The sequence below is a fragment of the Quercus robur genome, chromosome 1 (genome assembly GCF_932294415.1).
Source record: "Quercus robur chromosome 1, dhQueRobu3.1, whole genome shotgun sequence".
In the NCBI taxonomy this organism is placed as follows: domain Eukaryota; kingdom Viridiplantae; phylum Streptophyta; class Magnoliopsida; order Fagales; family Fagaceae; genus Quercus; species Quercus robur.
Genome location: NC_065534.1, coordinates 19421196 through 19438242, shown reverse-complemented (window position 1 = coordinate 19438242; position 17047 = coordinate 19421196). Strand labels below are relative to the sequence as shown.

The window sequence follows — 17047 nt, the reverse complement described above, 5'->3', positions numbered from 1 at the left end:
AACATCAAACACGAGATCTTCGTCGCACAAGTACTTGAAGGAAAGAGTTGGTGTCCATGGGAACAAAAGCTCGATTATGGGAAATCTTTGTCGGTGTCATCTTTGCAAGAACTGTGCATGCCTATATAAACGTGAAACCCCAATTTAATTTTCTGCCCAAAATGTCTTTCTATGATATTATGGGATGAACGCAATGATGAATAGGTGAAAATAGTTTAGGGTTCAAATATGCTTCTTGAATGTTCATATGAACAAAATTTAGTTTTCTCAAACCTTAACATGCTGAATTATTTTTCCATGTTCTTATGAATGATTTCTTCTTCAGGACATGTTTGGATTGTTTTGCTTATGCGTTTGCATGACATAAATCCATAGCCATTATTTCATAGTAAACCAGTTTAGACTAGGCAGAATGGGTGTCTACCCTTCCCAATTTTGTAATCTAGTCTATCATGCAACTTAAATAATTGGTTTTAGACTTAGTACTTAATTACTTATTCATGTAATTTTACATTTTATTGTATATATAACTAGGAGCCAAAGCCATGTATGTTTTTTCTCTAGATTGTACCTAGTAAAGAAAGTTTTGTAATTTTCTTTTTTTATGTTCTAATCATGATATGTAAACTCAAGATTTCAATAAATGAATAAAGATGTATTTCATTTTATTTTGATTTTAAAAATATTTTTTCCTTTAAAATGTAAGTGGCAACTCCAACGTAAAACATTTGATTTAGGATGTGTAATATCATCAGTTGAGCTATCATTTTGAGACACAATATTACACAACCTTAGGCTACTCATATCATTGCAAGATTTTAGAGTATGATACTGAATTTAATATCTTAAATCTTCAAATTTCTTATCCCTTCTATAATTTTTTTTTTTTAAAAATCCTCAATTGGCTTTCAAATTCAAATTATATCATATCCAAACGCTAAAATTGTGTAATTCACTCAAAAAATATAATACTAAAGAAAGATAAGTAAATTTAATACCACAAATCATTAAATTAAACAATTAAAAATAATAATATTACCTTTTGTCATCTTAGACCAAATGGATCAAAGTTGACCAAATTGGACCAAATGGACTGAACGGACTGGATAGGATCAAATAGGACCAAATGGACCGAAATGGACTCACATGGACTAAAATGGACTGAAAGGACCAAAATAGACCCAAATGGACCAAAGTAGACTGTAGTGGACTATATGAACCAAATGAACTCAAATAGACCGAATCGGACTGAAATGGACCAAGATGGAACAAAAATACCTAAGTGGATTGAAATTGACCAAAATAGAACGAAGTGGACTAAATTGGCTTTAAGATGAAGAAGCCAATTTTTAAAATTCTTCACAAAATAGGGTTAAGAAATTTGTAGATTTGGCTTATGAGTTTAGGTAACCTACTTTTTGCAAAAGAGTAATGAGAGGAGACAACTTTTGTCAGAACTTACTCACGTGGCAAGTCGTGAGTAGTAGAGTAAAAGTGGTGGTTCCACAACTCTACCACTCACGACTTCAATGTGAGCAAGTTGTGGCAAAAGTTGTGATCCTAGCATTTTTGTTTGCAAAAACCACATGTATTGTCGGTCCCAACTCTTAAATTTTTAGACATTGAAATGCTAGAAGCCATATTGAAATGATAGATCAATGAGATTAGTTCTGCCCAAGCTTATAAGAGGCTCACACCATTGACTATTGAACATCTATATTTACTAAGAATATTGAACATCATAGAATAGTTTCACATGCCCCGAAAAGTGATATTTGCTGTATAGCCCATTAAAACATATTGCACAAGCCTCAGTTGCAGCCTACAACGGGAGGAAATTTTGTCAGAACTTGCTCACGTGGCGAGTCATGAGTAGTGGAGTAAAAGTGGTGGGTCCACAACTCTACCACTCACAACTTGCAACGAGAGGAAGTTGTGACAAAAGTTGTGATCTTAGCATTTTCGTTTGCAAAAACCACATGTATTGTCGGTCCCAACTCTTAAATTTTTAGGCATTGAAATGCTAGAAGTCATATTGAAATGCTAGATCAATGAGATTAGTTCTGCCCAAGCTTATAAGACGCTCACACCATTGACTATTGAACATCTATATTTACTAAGAATACTGAACATCATCGAATAATTTCACATGCCCCAAAAAGTGATATTTGCTGTATAGCCCATTAAAACATATTGCAAAAGCCTCAGTTGCAGCCTACAACGGGAGGAAATTTTCACTGATGAGAGTCAAGATACAACGGTGCTTCAATCATTTCAATTTAAAAAATACTATGAACTTAAGGATAATTTGTGGTTTGACCAAAGCAGCATGAAAACTGCACAATGGCATTGAAGTGATCTAATTTCATTGCTTTTCAAATATGAACAGATTAATAGTGGTTAAACCATGGTGTACCCATTATGCAGGAAAATGATAATGGGTAAAGAATTACCCAGTCTAATATTCTCCGTTTGTGAAAAACATAGACCAGCTCGCTGACTCCTCTATAAATAGAGATATCCCCATATGCTATATTCCCATCCCTCACCCAAGCAAGAATACGCAGATCGAGTACTATACCATAAGATAGAGATAGCAAATCCTAAAAATATGATGAAAGGTTTTCCATACCTTGTTACTGTGACCATTTTGGCATTTTCCCTTGCTTCTGCCTATGACCCTAGTCCTCTGCAAGACTTTTGCATTGCAACAGTGAATGCCAATTCTGGTGGTACGTACATGGTCTCGTTATTATTAGCAGTAGTAGTATTATCATCACATTCTTTTGAGATCATTATAATTAAGTTCTACACAGTAATGAAATCGTGCCTGATGGTTATATCATCTACATTATATTTTTTCCGTATAAGACATGTTATTGTCCATTTTTATAGAACTGTCTGACAATAACAAACTTTTCTTTGTGTAGTATTTGTGAACGGAAAATTTTGCAAGGACCTAGCACTTAGCCACAGCAAATGATTTTTTCTTCTCTAGACTCAATATTACTGGAAGCACGGGAAATAAAGTTGGATCAAATGTCACTCTTGTGAACGTCGATAAACACTCTAGGCATATATTTGACTCGCCTTGACTATGCACCCTCTAGTCTGAATCCTCCTCACACTCACCCTCGTGGAATTGAGCTTTTGGTAGTCATAGAGGGTACTCTCTTAGTTGGATTTGTCACATCCAACTCAAACAAACTCTTCACTAAAGTTCTAAACAAGGGAGACGCGTCTTTGTATTCCCAATTGGTCTCATTCACTTCCAATTCAACATAAGGAAGACCAATGCTTTGGCCTTGCCAGTCTCAGCAGCTAGAATCCTGGGGTTATCACTATAGCAAATGCGGTCTTTGGATCTATTCCTCCTATTGAGCTTGATGTTCTCGTCAAGGTCTTCCAACTGGACAAGAGTGCAATTGATTATCTTCAGAAACAATTCTAGTCAAACTATAATTTGGAGAAATATATGTAATAGGGATGGTGAATCGCTAGTTTGTTTGAATAATTACGGTTCCCCTCCTTGTAATGTCAATGAAATTATTTTCTTAAAAAAGGCCATAAAAATAATTATAATCATATAAAATGGTTTCTTATAATTATTTTTACTAGCCAATATTCCATGCGAAGTGCGGTGCATTTTGATAAATTTTATAAAAAATTATTTATAATCTATTGATTTCATGAATACTATTATGGTTAATCATAGACTCACTGTTAACGTTGACACCTGCAAACTTGTTGGTTCCTAGGTGTTTTTCTTGTATGATTTATGCTTTATATATAGATTCTATGGTGTTAATTTCTACATTCCTTATGCCACTAAAGTCTCTATCTCCACTATTTCAACACCTATAATTTTTATGTAATTCAAAATAGCTTTTCTTTAGTTTCAGAATTGACATGATAGATAAAATTAAGGCACATTAACATTTTAATTGAAAAAAAGTTTGATTTTTAAGATCGTAATTATAATAGGATGAAAATTGAAAGAATGATATTTTAATCAATTAGCTTTAAAAACTGCTATAATTTCATGATATGACAACACAAACGATAATGTCATAGTGAGATAATAATATCACGATTTAACCTCCCAAAAGCAGCCAAAACACCAAAAATACTACAAATCCCTACCAACTATATATATACATTGTACGAAAAATCAAAAATCTAAATTGACACACAAAATGAAAAAGACAATCTAAACACATTACAATGCTACATCAGTAAAAACATATACATAAAATCTAAACAAAATATTTAAGAAGAACATAATATTTTGGAAATTAATATAACTATTAGAAAGGGAACCAAAGATATTATGAGAGAAATTATATTGGACAAATGTGGACAAATGAGGATTTATATTGGACAAATATGGAGACAAATAATCATATCATATTATCTAATTTATTGAATCCGACTCTTGCGATTTTGCATTAAAGTTAGTCTTATGTTGGAAATTGAAAAGTTTTCTTAGTTCCTACCTTTCTCATGACTTTTTAGATCCATTCATATCAATCCAAAGCATTCAAAGTTATAAATATATATGAATTTTTTGAATTTTATTAATACATTGAAATAAATGAATCTACAATTACTTAATAGTTTGACATAAATTCTAAATTAGATGAGGTAGAAGTCTAAATTAAAAGAATTTCATACAATGCGTCACTTGTAGAACCTCATGCTCTCTCACATGAGGTCTTTGCTTTTATATATATATTGATGTGCTATAGAAATAGTTTTGAATTATGTCAAATGATTGATGACATAAAAGATCAACAAGATATCAACTTGTTTATTGAGAGATTGTAATTGTATTATGGTTTCTAAAAATAAAGAAAACCTGTAATAGATTATTTTTGAGATAAAGAACACTAAATTCCATTTTTATAAATGATCGATTTAAATTTTATTGAGAAAAAATTTTTTTTTTGGTGCCTTTTGAAAGCTCGGATTTGTGCTAAAACACAAGAGCTTGTTCAAAACCCCAATTAAAAATTACAGCTAGATTGTTTTTACTCTAATTTAGACTAAGTGCGGAACAAGAATAAATAAGTGTAATCACCGAAACTACCCTAGTGCACAAACATGAACAATAAGCAATAAATGTAAAGCATGTACAAGAGTAAGGGAAGAGAGATGCAAACACAAGATGATCGTTTTTAGACCCCTTAAAAACACAATTGGATTAACCTAGGTAATTAGCCAAGTTTTTACTTAGGCCAAATTAACAAATCTAGGTTATCACAATCGAAACAATCATATCATGCAAAGCAGCAGAAAAATAAATAAGACAATGATATGATCACCCAAGAAACCAAACTGGTAAAAACTTGGGGAGGATTTAACCTAATTATCCTCAAGGTAAACCTGAATCCACTATCTTGAAAGAACCGAAGTTCATACAATAAGACTTACAAGCCCCCATGCTCGACTTCTTATTGCTACCCACCAGCAGAACTTACTGACCCGACCATGTGTAAGTTTCAAATCCACGGACTCCTTCTTTCTTGGATTCACCACTAGATACAAGCACACCTACTTGTGTTTCTTTAAGCTTCAATGGTAGCAACTGAGTTGATCATCAAGGTGTAGATAATATCTCCTCCTTGAAAACCCTAAGTTTGTGTAAATGAAAGCTCCTCTAGATCTCATAAGAGATTTACACATACAGCAATATGAGCAACACTAAAACGTGGCTAGAGTTTGCCTTTTATACTTAGGACAAATTAGAAAACCCTAAACGTTTTAAACAAACTAGGGCTGAGTTGGAATTCTACAGAAAAACGCCTCTGACCCGATTTTCGATTGATCGAGCCTAAGCCTCGATCGATCGAACCAGGCCGAGAAGCATAAAAGCCTTCTACATCAACTTATTTCAACTTTACATAAATGATACAACTTTGAGCAAGTCTAAACACTACTAAACATATTGTTTTGATCATAGTTTACCAACAATACACATTAGAGTTCTAAATACATAAAAACCTAAGTCTTTAGAACCTAACAAACTCCCCATTTGGCAATCCGTGACAAAACACAACTAGAAGCTCAAAGTTTACAAAGAAAAGCCCTTTACAAAACAAATGCTCATAAAACAAACTCAATCTTAACTACTATCCATCAGTTGCAAGTGTAGACAACAGCTCAATTGAATCAACCTGTATATTTCCTGAAACACTAAACAAAATGCATAACCACATGTGTGGAAAATAAAAGTAAATAAATTAAATTCTTGATTTCAAACAACACACAATAAAGACATATATCAATGAATAACTCATAAATATAAATCAATAAGCAGTTGTAAACAAGAAACATATAAAGCAATAAAAGTAACTCCCCCTAACATGAATATCCCAACAAAAATATGGCAAGAGCTAAAAGATAAAAGATAAAATACAATGTGAAGCAGCTAGATATAATCTAAACTCCACAAGCTCCAACCAAAAATAAAACTACATTCCCCCTAAGAAAAAACTCCACAAGAGCTCAACTATGTACTCCCCCTTTTTGTGACGGAATGCCAAAGGGCAATCAAAATCCATCATCAAAAGGGAGGTGGCGGTGAAGATCGTCTAAACTGTGTCAACTCTGTGCGCAAAGCACGGATCTCATCGAACACGTCTACCAAAATCTGTCCATGAGCCGCCTGAACGGTCAAGACATGATCCAACGTACGTCGAATGTCTGAATCATCCTAAGTAGTCGGTGGAGGAACATCAGCATCAGCAGCACCAGATGTCTCAGCAGCATCAGCACCTGTAGAAGAGGGAGGAGGGGGAACAGCACCAGAAGGTGCACCTCTAGGATGCGTAGGATCAAATTTTAAGTGAGCAGCCCTCTGTCTAAGAAAGGTGACGCCTATGGGAGCAACAACATGAACAGGCTCACCAGAAGGAAAACCATCTAGACCAAGAAACAATAAAATCCTATGAATGAAAATAGGATGGATAAGCGCATGCCCTATGGCAGAACTCCTACGAACCTCATTCAAAGAACGAAGGAACAGATGTGGGAAATTGATAGACACACCAGAAACAAAAGCGTACAAAAACACACATCGCTTTAGAGGGATGGTGTGGAGATGAGAAATAGGCCATAAGGAATGACACGCTGTCCTAAAGAAAAGATAGGCAGTCTCAGTAAGCTCAGTAGACGTGATCCGAGGATTAGAACCCCACTAGAGAGAAGACCCAGTGATGTATGACATGACATCATCTAAGGGTGGAGACTCATCATAGGGATAGTCACGCTCCCTAACGATCGGAACCCCAAGAGCTTCAACCACTACCTGAGGAGTAATGGTGAACTCAACACCTCATATCCAACTCCTAACAAAAGTGTTGGAATCATAGACGTGGCAAGAGAGATTCGAGAAGAACTCTCTAATCAGGGCGGTCAGGGGTGGATGATCTATCTCTAATAGGGACAACCAACCTCTAGACTCAAAGTTAGCCCTAATGGCTTGATCAATCTCATCTAAAATCACAGAACACTCAGCTCAAATCTTACGCTTACTATTCAGTTTCTCAAAGGCCTTTTTGCTTTTGTCATTCCTAAACACCTCACTCCTAAAGGGAGACTCAGAGGAAGTGGTGGGGGTCCTATGGGCTCTAGTTTTCCTAGGCATAGTGCTAGGATAAGGACCAAGACACAAAGCAAAAGAAAAAAAAAAAACAAAAAAAAAAAAAAAAAAAAAAAAACAAAACTAAGGGCAGACTGCAAGTTAGCACAAACAATATAGAACACAAATTTATATGATGCATGAACAAATTAAATATAGTGATGCATGACCTAATGCAATGCAATTAAGTTCAAATTAAGTTCAAGTTCACAAATTTGGCTTGAGCATAGAGTTTCTAACAAAAAAAAAACAAAAATTTTGAAAAACCACTTGATCAATTTGTAATAAATTGACGAATTGATCATTACATAAGATAGATTTCAAAAAATAATGACCAATTTCATCAATTCAACAAGCGAATTTCATCAATTGAAACCAATTTGAACAAAATCCCCAATTCGGATTCAAAACAAGCCCTAGAATTTTTGATTTTTCATAAAACCCCAAATTGATCAAATTAACCAACATAGATCATTAATATATCATTGTAGCAACAAAACCCATTGATCAAATTCATAAAACAAGGCTTGATTAATCAAAAATCCCAAATAGTGCATAGTTCGAAAATTACCCAAAAACCATGAGATTAATGCATGAAAATGTGAAAAACAATGCAAAAGGAAGGGTAAAATAGACATACCGGCTTAGGGAGAGGGAATCCTTACAAAAAATTTGGAGGAAAACGACAAAAAAATCTCTGTGGAGCCTTGCCTAGTCGGAGAGAGAGAAAAAGGTTTGAAAAGTTTTGAAAAAGTGTTTTGAACAAGTCAAATCTGATTTTTTTTTTAAAAAAAAAAAAACCTAATTCACAAGTTTCGATTGATCGAAAAATAGTTTCGATTGATCGAAATAGACAGACGCTCGTTAAAAAAATTTTTTAAAACAATTTCAAAATAGTTTCGATTGATCAAAAAACATGATGGATCAATCGAAACAAACAGAGGCTTCCTTAGACAATTTAAAAGAATTTCGATTGATCGAAAAATAGATTGGATCAATCGAAACTGGCAGAGGCTCACAAAATTTGAGGAAAAAAAAAAAACACAGTTTTTGAAAAAAATTTAGGAATAAATCAAAACATTGAAATTGAGGAACAAAATTCATGAGTATGTGATGATATGATTTCCAAAAACAAGAATTGAAACCCAATTTTCCCAAATTAAAAATTTCTTACATTCTCCAAAAATTTTCAAGCATCAAATCAGTTTTGCACAAAACTCAAAGTATTTGCAAACTTGGTTGGTCAGCCCAAAAACACCCGCAATAACATGTACAATGTTTAGCAAAGAGTAACTCGTGTAGTGTGTGCAACTAGCAAAAACTTGAGATACATGTGAGGTGATATGTAAATAGCAATCACTCACAAAGTCTACAAAATTTATCACATAGAATTTAAAAGAGACTATCACCTAAAGAGTTATATCATATAACTCCCACATCTCCTAGAACATAAGCTTGTAATCATGTAGGTTTCTTGAATTTCACCTCATAATATACATATCAATTTTAATTAATTCAAAAACTTATTAAAAAGTCAGGATAATGTACACACCAATTTTAATTATGTGATTTGGCATTAAGCCTAATAGTACACACCAATTTTAAGTATTAAACAATTAAACCGAGGCTACACCTTATGTTCTTTTTGTGCATGTGCTACACTTTCTCGAGTACAAAATCTTACGATATGCACTAAGGTTTTCATGATTGGCTAGTGAACAATGGTGAGATGGTTATTTATGCCTTTCTCTAAAAGTTCAAGTCTGATAGTCAAAAAACATGTGACTTCAAGATCAAGACAAAGTGATCAAAACCATAAACATCTTTCCCACACAACATGCACTACAAAGTTTCAACTAGTAAAGTGCAATAAGTAAGCTCATCAAGGCTAAATAAGGTACAAAAGACATGTTATGTGAAAATAAATTGACCAATCTTATTCTCAAAAACCAAGAAACTAGTGCACAACACAATTTGCTTCCTTTTTCTTCCATTTTTCCTTTTTTTTTTTATTTTATTTTTATTATTATTAAAAAAAACTAGTATGAAATGCATGAATGTTATGCAATGCAAACCCTAGAAACAAAAGAACACAAAACCAAAAAAATGGTCACAAAGGGTAGAGCAAAGAAGCACAAGGACCATGTCAGAAAGACTCAATTAGTTTGAGTCTTTTGCATCCAAAATCTTTTAGATGCGCCACGAGCATTGGAGTTCGTATTCACATTAGAGTGGTTTCCAACTCCAGGATTGGAATAAAGGTTTAAAGTCTTTACCAATTCACCAATGAGTACCATAGGATCTTGTGCTTGAGGCATAGGTACTTTTGGTTTGTTTGCTCTCTTAGTAGCTTGCAGCTTGTAACAGTTTGGATGAATGTGCCCAGACTTTCTACAAAAATAACAAACCCATGCAGGCTTATCATGTGACTTGTCCTTAGAAATGGAAGGCTGCTTAGGTTTAGACTCTTTCAGATCAACCCTAATCTTCCTAGATGGTGAAACTTCTATGGGTTTGACAACCTCACTCACAGGGGGGTTTGACAGTTTCACACACAATCTCACTCACAGAAGGTTCAGAAGAAGATGTAGGGACAAAGTTTGTGGAATGGGGAGCAGACACAGAGATGCTTTCAACAAAACCTAATCCAGATTTGTCAGAAGGAGACTTTTGAACACTCAGCATTTGATCAAGTTTAGAACTAGCAGATCTAGCAACAGATAAATGAAGTTCCAAAGATTTAACTTTATCAAGCAATAGCATATTCTCAGTTTTCACATTGTTCAAAAGTTCATTAGCATCAAACAATTTTACAAGCAAATTCTTCTTATCAAGTTCAAGAGATTCAATTTTCTTTAAGCCAAGTTCAACATTCATAGCATCCTTTGCAGCAACTTTGCAAAGTTTATTGTAGGCCTTTTGAAGATCTACATCCTCAGAGAGTTCCCCATCAGAAGGGTTCTCTTTAGCAGATATGCTCTCATTGACTACAGTAGTAGCAGTGAAAGCAATGAAGTTTCCATCCTTGTCACATCTAGACTCATCATCAGAAACTTTAGCATCACTAAGGGTTTCAGCCATAGCCTTATCCTTAGACTTCAAATAGGTAGGACATTCAGATTTCATGTGACCATACCCCTGACATCCAAAACATTGAGGACCTATAGAATTATTTGAAGATTGACCTACTTTTTCTCTAGGTTTATCATTATTGTTAACCTTAGTGGGATCATTCTTCCTAAAGTTTCTAGGTTCAGTAGTGTTCGTACCTCTTGCCTTTTTGTTACTATTCCTGAGAAAGTTTCTAAATTTCTTGGCAAGGTAAGCAATCTTTGTAGCAGAGACCTCATCATCAAATCCACCAACCTCAACATCATCAACTGACTTAAGAGCCATTGATTTGAATTTGTTAGTTTTGGGAAGGTCCAACTCATAAGATTGAAGTGATCCTACAAGTTCATCAGCAGGGATGGAGCCCACATCCTTGCTCTCAGTAATGGCAGTCACCTTGGGTCTAAAGTCTTCAGTTAATGATCTAAGAATCTTCCTAACAATTTTAGGTTGATCATAGATTTCACCCAAGTTAAAAGCAGAATTAACAATATCATTCAATTTAGCATAGAATTCATCAAAAGATTCATCATCAGACATCCTAATGCTTTCAAATTTTGAAGTTAACTGCTGCAATTTATTGATTTTGACAACCTTTATGCCTTCATGCACTGTCTGGAGGATATTCCAAGCAGTATGAGTAACCTCAACATTAGAGATTCTCTTAAATTCTTCCATAGAAACAGCGTTAAAGGTAGCATTCATAGCCTTGCTATTGAACGCGGCTGCTTCTTTTTGAGAAGTTTGCCTCTCATTAACAGGAGTAGTGGACTTCTCCCATCCGTATTCAACGGAGTTCCAAACTCTCTCATCAATCAATTTCAAGAATGCTTTCATCCTTACTTTCCAATAAGCATAATTATTCCCATCAAAGTGAAGAGGAATAACAAGAGAGTGTCCGTGTTCCATGACAACAGGGGTCAAGGATCAGCTCAATGATCAAAAGATCAACAACAAGAGAGCAACCTGCTCTGATACCACTTGATGGTTTTTAGACCCCTTAAAAACATAATTGGATTAACCTAGGTAATTAGCCAAGTTGTTACTTAGTCCAAATTAACAAATCTAGGTTATCACAATCAAAACAATCATATCATGCAAAGCAGCGGAAAAATAAATAAGACATTGATATGATCACCCAGGAAACCAAACTGGTAAAAACCTGGGGAGGATTTAACCTAGCTATCCTCAAGGTAAACCTGAATCCACTATCTTGAAAAAATCGAAGTTCATATAATAATATTTACAAGCCCCCACGCTCGACTTCTTATTGCTACCCACCAATAGAACTTACTGACACGACCACGTGCAAGCTCCGAATCCACGGACTCCTTCTTTCTTGGATTCACCACTAGATACAAGCACACCTGCTTGTGTTTCTTTAAGCTTCAATGGCATCAACTGAGTTGATCATCAAGGTGTAGATAATATCTCCTCCTTGAAAACCCTAAGTTTGTGTAAAGGAAAGTTCCTTTAGATCTCACAAGAGATTTACACAAACAGCAATATGAGCAACACTAAAACGTGGCTAGGGTTTGCCTTTTATACTTAGGACAAATTAGAAAACCCTAAATGTTTTAAACAAACTAGGGCTGAGTTGGAATTCTACAGAAAAACGCCTCTGACCTGATTTTCAATTGATCGAGCCTAAGCCTCGATCGATCGAACCAGGCCGAGAAGCATAAAAGCCTTTTGCATCAACTTATTCCAACTTTACATAAATGATACAACTTTGAGCAAGTCTAAACACTACTAAACATATTGTTTTGATCATGGTTTGCCAACAATACACATTAGAGTTCTAAATACATAAAAACCTATGTCTTTAGAACCTAACACAAGATAACACCAAGACATGCAATCACCGTGTTAATTTATTTTCCACTACATTTTAATTTTGTTGGTGATTTATTTGTGCTACTATGCTTATTGCATGCTAATTGAATTAATTAATTAACTTGGCTAACTAATTGGTTAATTCATCACAAGGGGTCAATACATTCTTGGTCTATCACACTTTATATTGGTTACAATGATGTACGTGATCCAGAATTTAGGTATTGCATAATTTTTGTGGATGATTTCACATGTTTTACATGGTTCTCTCTTAAAGAAAAGACTAGAAATTCTAAATGTTCTCATTCATTTCAAAAACATGGTTGAGAATCAATTATCTCCCAAGATTAAGATTCTTAGGACTGAGTGGGGGGGGGGGGGGGGGGGGGGGGAGGGAGGAGGAGTAAACTAGGAATTAGTTTCCTCAATATTTTTCTTCTATAGCATTATTCACTACTTACCTTGCCCCCACACTCCTCAACAAAAAAGGTATTTCTAAAAGAAGAAAGCATAGACATATGGTCAAAAGTGGGTTATCTATAATTTTAAAAAGCCGGTTTACCTCATTTATGTTGGTCTTATGCCTTTTGCACCTCAATCCACCTTATAAATTGACTACCCTCCTTAGTTTTGCAATTTGTGTCCCCATAGGAAAAATTGTTTCCGCATAAACCAAATCTATCAGCACTAAAGACCTTGGGTTGTACTTATTATCCACTTCTATGGCCTTACTCCAAGCACAAACTTCAACCTAGATAGGTAAAATATGTATTCATAGGTTATCCTCCTAATTCAAAAGAGTACCTTTGCCTCAACAAAACCACAAGCAGAAATTTATATAATTTTCCATGTTCTTTTTAATGAATCCTTGTTTCCTTTCTATTTTAATTTAAATTATTCTTTATCCTCAAATTCTAATGTCTCACACAATGGTATATGCCACTTGGCTCTCCCCAGTTATTTAGCTGCATTCCTATTCTATTCAGGGAATAAAAAAATCGCCTTCCTATTCTCAACCATCTATCTTAGGCCCTCTAACATCACTCAATCCAACGTTGCCTTCAATAGCATCTCCTATTCAACCTCACCTTCTGTCCTTCCCTTCCTATTACCTTCCTGTGAATACACAGCCCTCTTCACCTGTTGCCACATCTCTTCCAACTTCTGATTGTTCTCTTCTGCAATCAACTTATCCTTTGTTCACTATATAGAACACTTCATCTGACATTTTCTCATCAGAAACTCAACCTAAGTTTAATGTTCTTCCACATACTACAGCTCTTCCTTCAAACACTCATTCTATGCAAACATGATCCAAAGGTGGAATTTTCTAGCCAAAATTATGTTTTAAAGCCACCATTTACTATTCTTTCATTGAGCCTCCAACCTATCACATTGCTTCCAAGTATTTTCAATGTGGTGCAGCCATGGATGCTGAATTTCAAACACTTTTGAGGCAACAGAACTGGACCTTGGTCCCAGCTCCTACTAACAAGAACGTTGTGGGTTGTAAATGGGTGTATTAGCTCAAGCACAAGAGTGATGGGGTCGATTGCAAGGTACAATTCTCGGTTATTAGTTAAAGGTTATCTTCAACAATATCGCATTGACTAAAATGAAAATTTCAGTCCAGTAGTCAAACTTGCCACTATAAGAACTATACTTGGTCTTGTTTCATAAGTCTGGTCCTTCACGCAACTGGACACTAGTCAGAACCCCAATAATATGTGTATCCTTCATTTCCTCATAATGTTTGTCACCTCCATAAGTCAATTTATGGCCTTAAACAGACCCCAAGAGCATGGTTCAAACGTTCAACCACCCAACTACTTGACATTTGGTTTTGAAGCTTGAAATGCAAAATGCGTACAAATACCTGTTAATCTTTCGAAGCTTCAACCACCTAACTTTCACAAGGCCTGATCTCTCCTTTGCAGTCCATCAAACATTTCAATTCATGAATCAATCTACTCAATACCATTTAATTGCTGTTAAAAGTATCTTCAATAGATTTTGCCTTGGGCTATCGTTTGCCCTGGCTCACTTGCTCTCTCTGCATTTACAGAGGCAGATTAGCCCAAGAATCCCATTGACTGGCGCTCAACCACAGGCTTTGTCATTTTCTTAGTCAACACTCCTGTTACTTGGTTTGCAAAGAGATAAGCAACCGTAACTCACTCTTTAACAGAAGCTGAATATGGAACTTTGGCAACATTGGCTAAAGCTGATACTAAAAGACGTTGCTGACTTTCTTTCTCATATTCCTGCTCTATGGTGCGATAATATCTCCACCTTAGCCATTGCTTCTAATCTTATTTTCACATAAGAACAAACCATATTGAGGTTAATTATCACTTAATGAGGGAAAAGGAAAGTTCATGTCTAGGCTCGATCTGTTAGCAGATCACTTTACGAAGGCATGCATTCTCCTCGTTTTCAAGACCTGGCATCCAAACTCATGGCTGAATCCCCCATTTGTTTGAGGGCGGGCTAACTTCATCTCTAAGCAGGAAAAAATCTTCAACACTAACTAAATATGAAGAGAGAACAAAAGAGGGGAAATGGCAAGAATATACCAGAAGATTTGGTAGTCATGGTTCTAGAAAACCATTAAATCAAACTAATTATTAAAAGTATTTAGTACTCACCAATTAAGATGAGGTCAATACAAGATAAGTTCAAACCATTCGGCTTAGAGAATTTACGCAAAGCATAGTTGTATTGCATATCCCCAGCTGCAGCCTACAATGGTGGACCACTTCATTGATGAGGACAGAGTCAACATACTTGGGAGCTTTAGTCATTCTATTTCAAAGATACTTTCAACATAAACTTTAGTTGTGGGTTGCCCAAAGCAACGTTAAAACATCAAAATGGCATTGAAGAGGTCCAATTTGATTGCTTTTAGCAAATACATAGGCTCCTTACTTCTCTTTTTAATACTGTACAAGCTCTTTTTTCTTAAATAAATTTCTGCCATTTTTGAATAAACAAACATATACGACTAGTAGTGGTTAAAGAATGGATAACCCATTAAATAAAAATTTGTGATTAAGGTTGAATAATTGCCAAGTCTTATATGCTCTGTTTATTAAAAATCAATTGACCAGTTCACTGACTCCTATCTATAAATACACATATCCCCATCTGCTATGCTTCCCACCCCTCACCAAAGCAAGAATACGCAGAGTACTCTACTAGAATCTCAAATATGAAGAAAGTTGTTTCTTACCTTGTAACTGTGGCCCTTTTGGCTTTGGCATCCTCCCTTGCTTCTGCCTATGACCCTAGTCCTTTGCAAGACTTTTGTGTTGCAATTAACAACACCAATTCTGCTGGTACGTACATAATCTTGTGATTATTAGCTGTAGTAGTATTATTATCACTTTCTTTTGAAATCATTAAAAGTTCTACTCATTGATGAATTTATGCCCGCCAGTTATATCATCTCTATCACATTTTTTTCCCCTACATGACATGTTGTCAATGGTTACAGAACTGTCTAATTTATGACAATAACAAACTTTTCTTTGTGCAGTTTTCGTGAATGGAAAATTTTGCAAGGACCCAACACTTGTCACAGCCAATGATTTTTTCTTCTCTGGACTCAATATTCCTGGAAACACAGCTGCAAATAAAGTCGGATCAAGTGTCAATCTTGTGAACGTCGATAAATTACCAGGTCTCAACACTCTAGGCATATCTTTGGCTCGCCTTGACTTTGCACCATATGGTTTGAATCCACCTCACACTCACCCTCGGGGCACTGAACTTTTGGTAGTCATAGAGGGTACTCTCTTAGTTGGATTTGTCACATCCAATCCAAACAAACTCTTCACCAAAGTTCTAAACAAGGGAGACGTCTTTGTATTCCCAATTGGTCTCATTCACTTCCAATTCAATGTAGGGCAGATCAATGCTGTTGCCTTTGCTGGTCTTAGCAGTCAGAATCCTGGGTTGATCACCATAGCAAACGCTGTCTTTGGACCTAATCCTCCAATCAATCCTGATGTTCTTGCCAAGGCCTTCCAATTGGACAAGAATGTTGTTGAATATCTTCAAAATCAATTCTAGTCAAACCACAATTAGGAAAAATATTTGTAATAGGAATGATTAACCATTACATAGCAGAGTTTGATTAAAATTTTCCTTGTTTCCCAAACTGTATTGCCATTAAAATATTTATTATCAAATATAATTCTCTTATGATTTTTTTTTTTTTTTTTTTTTTTTTGTGTGTCATGGTGTCATAGAAAATGCAGAGACATTAGCGTACGACTAAATCTTGATTACACCTTTGATCCACAGCGATTGAAATTACAAGAACTTATATATAAAATTGATCAAAATCGTGTTAAAAATTGACAGAAGTTTATAAATGGTAGATCAAATTTAGGGCTTAGTAGCACCTATCTATGTAGAAACAGTCCTAAATGTAACATTTAAGCAACATTTTCG

The 17047-nt window shown here is 35.2% G+C and overlaps 1 protein-coding gene across 2 annotated transcripts in view; it reads left to right on the top strand.

Moving 5' to 3' along the window:
* LOC126724247 (germin-like protein subfamily 1 member 7) overlaps positions 1-16809 on the top strand; it is a 51403-nt gene extending 34594 nt beyond the window's left edge. The window contains exons 1-2 of one of the 2 annotated variants that reach the window (XM_050428758.1): positions 15739-15927; positions 16128-16809. In XM_050428758.1, coding sequence (XP_050284715.1) covers positions 15801-15927; positions 16128-16663 — 663 coding nt within the window. In that variant the 5' untranslated portion in view covers positions 15739-15800 and the 3' untranslated portion in view covers positions 16664-16809. Of the gene's footprint in view, positions 1-15738; positions 15928-16127 lie in introns of those variants that run through there. The other variant, XM_050428759.1, reaches the window with a different exon arrangement.
* Positions 16810-17047: the final 238 nt, after the last annotated feature.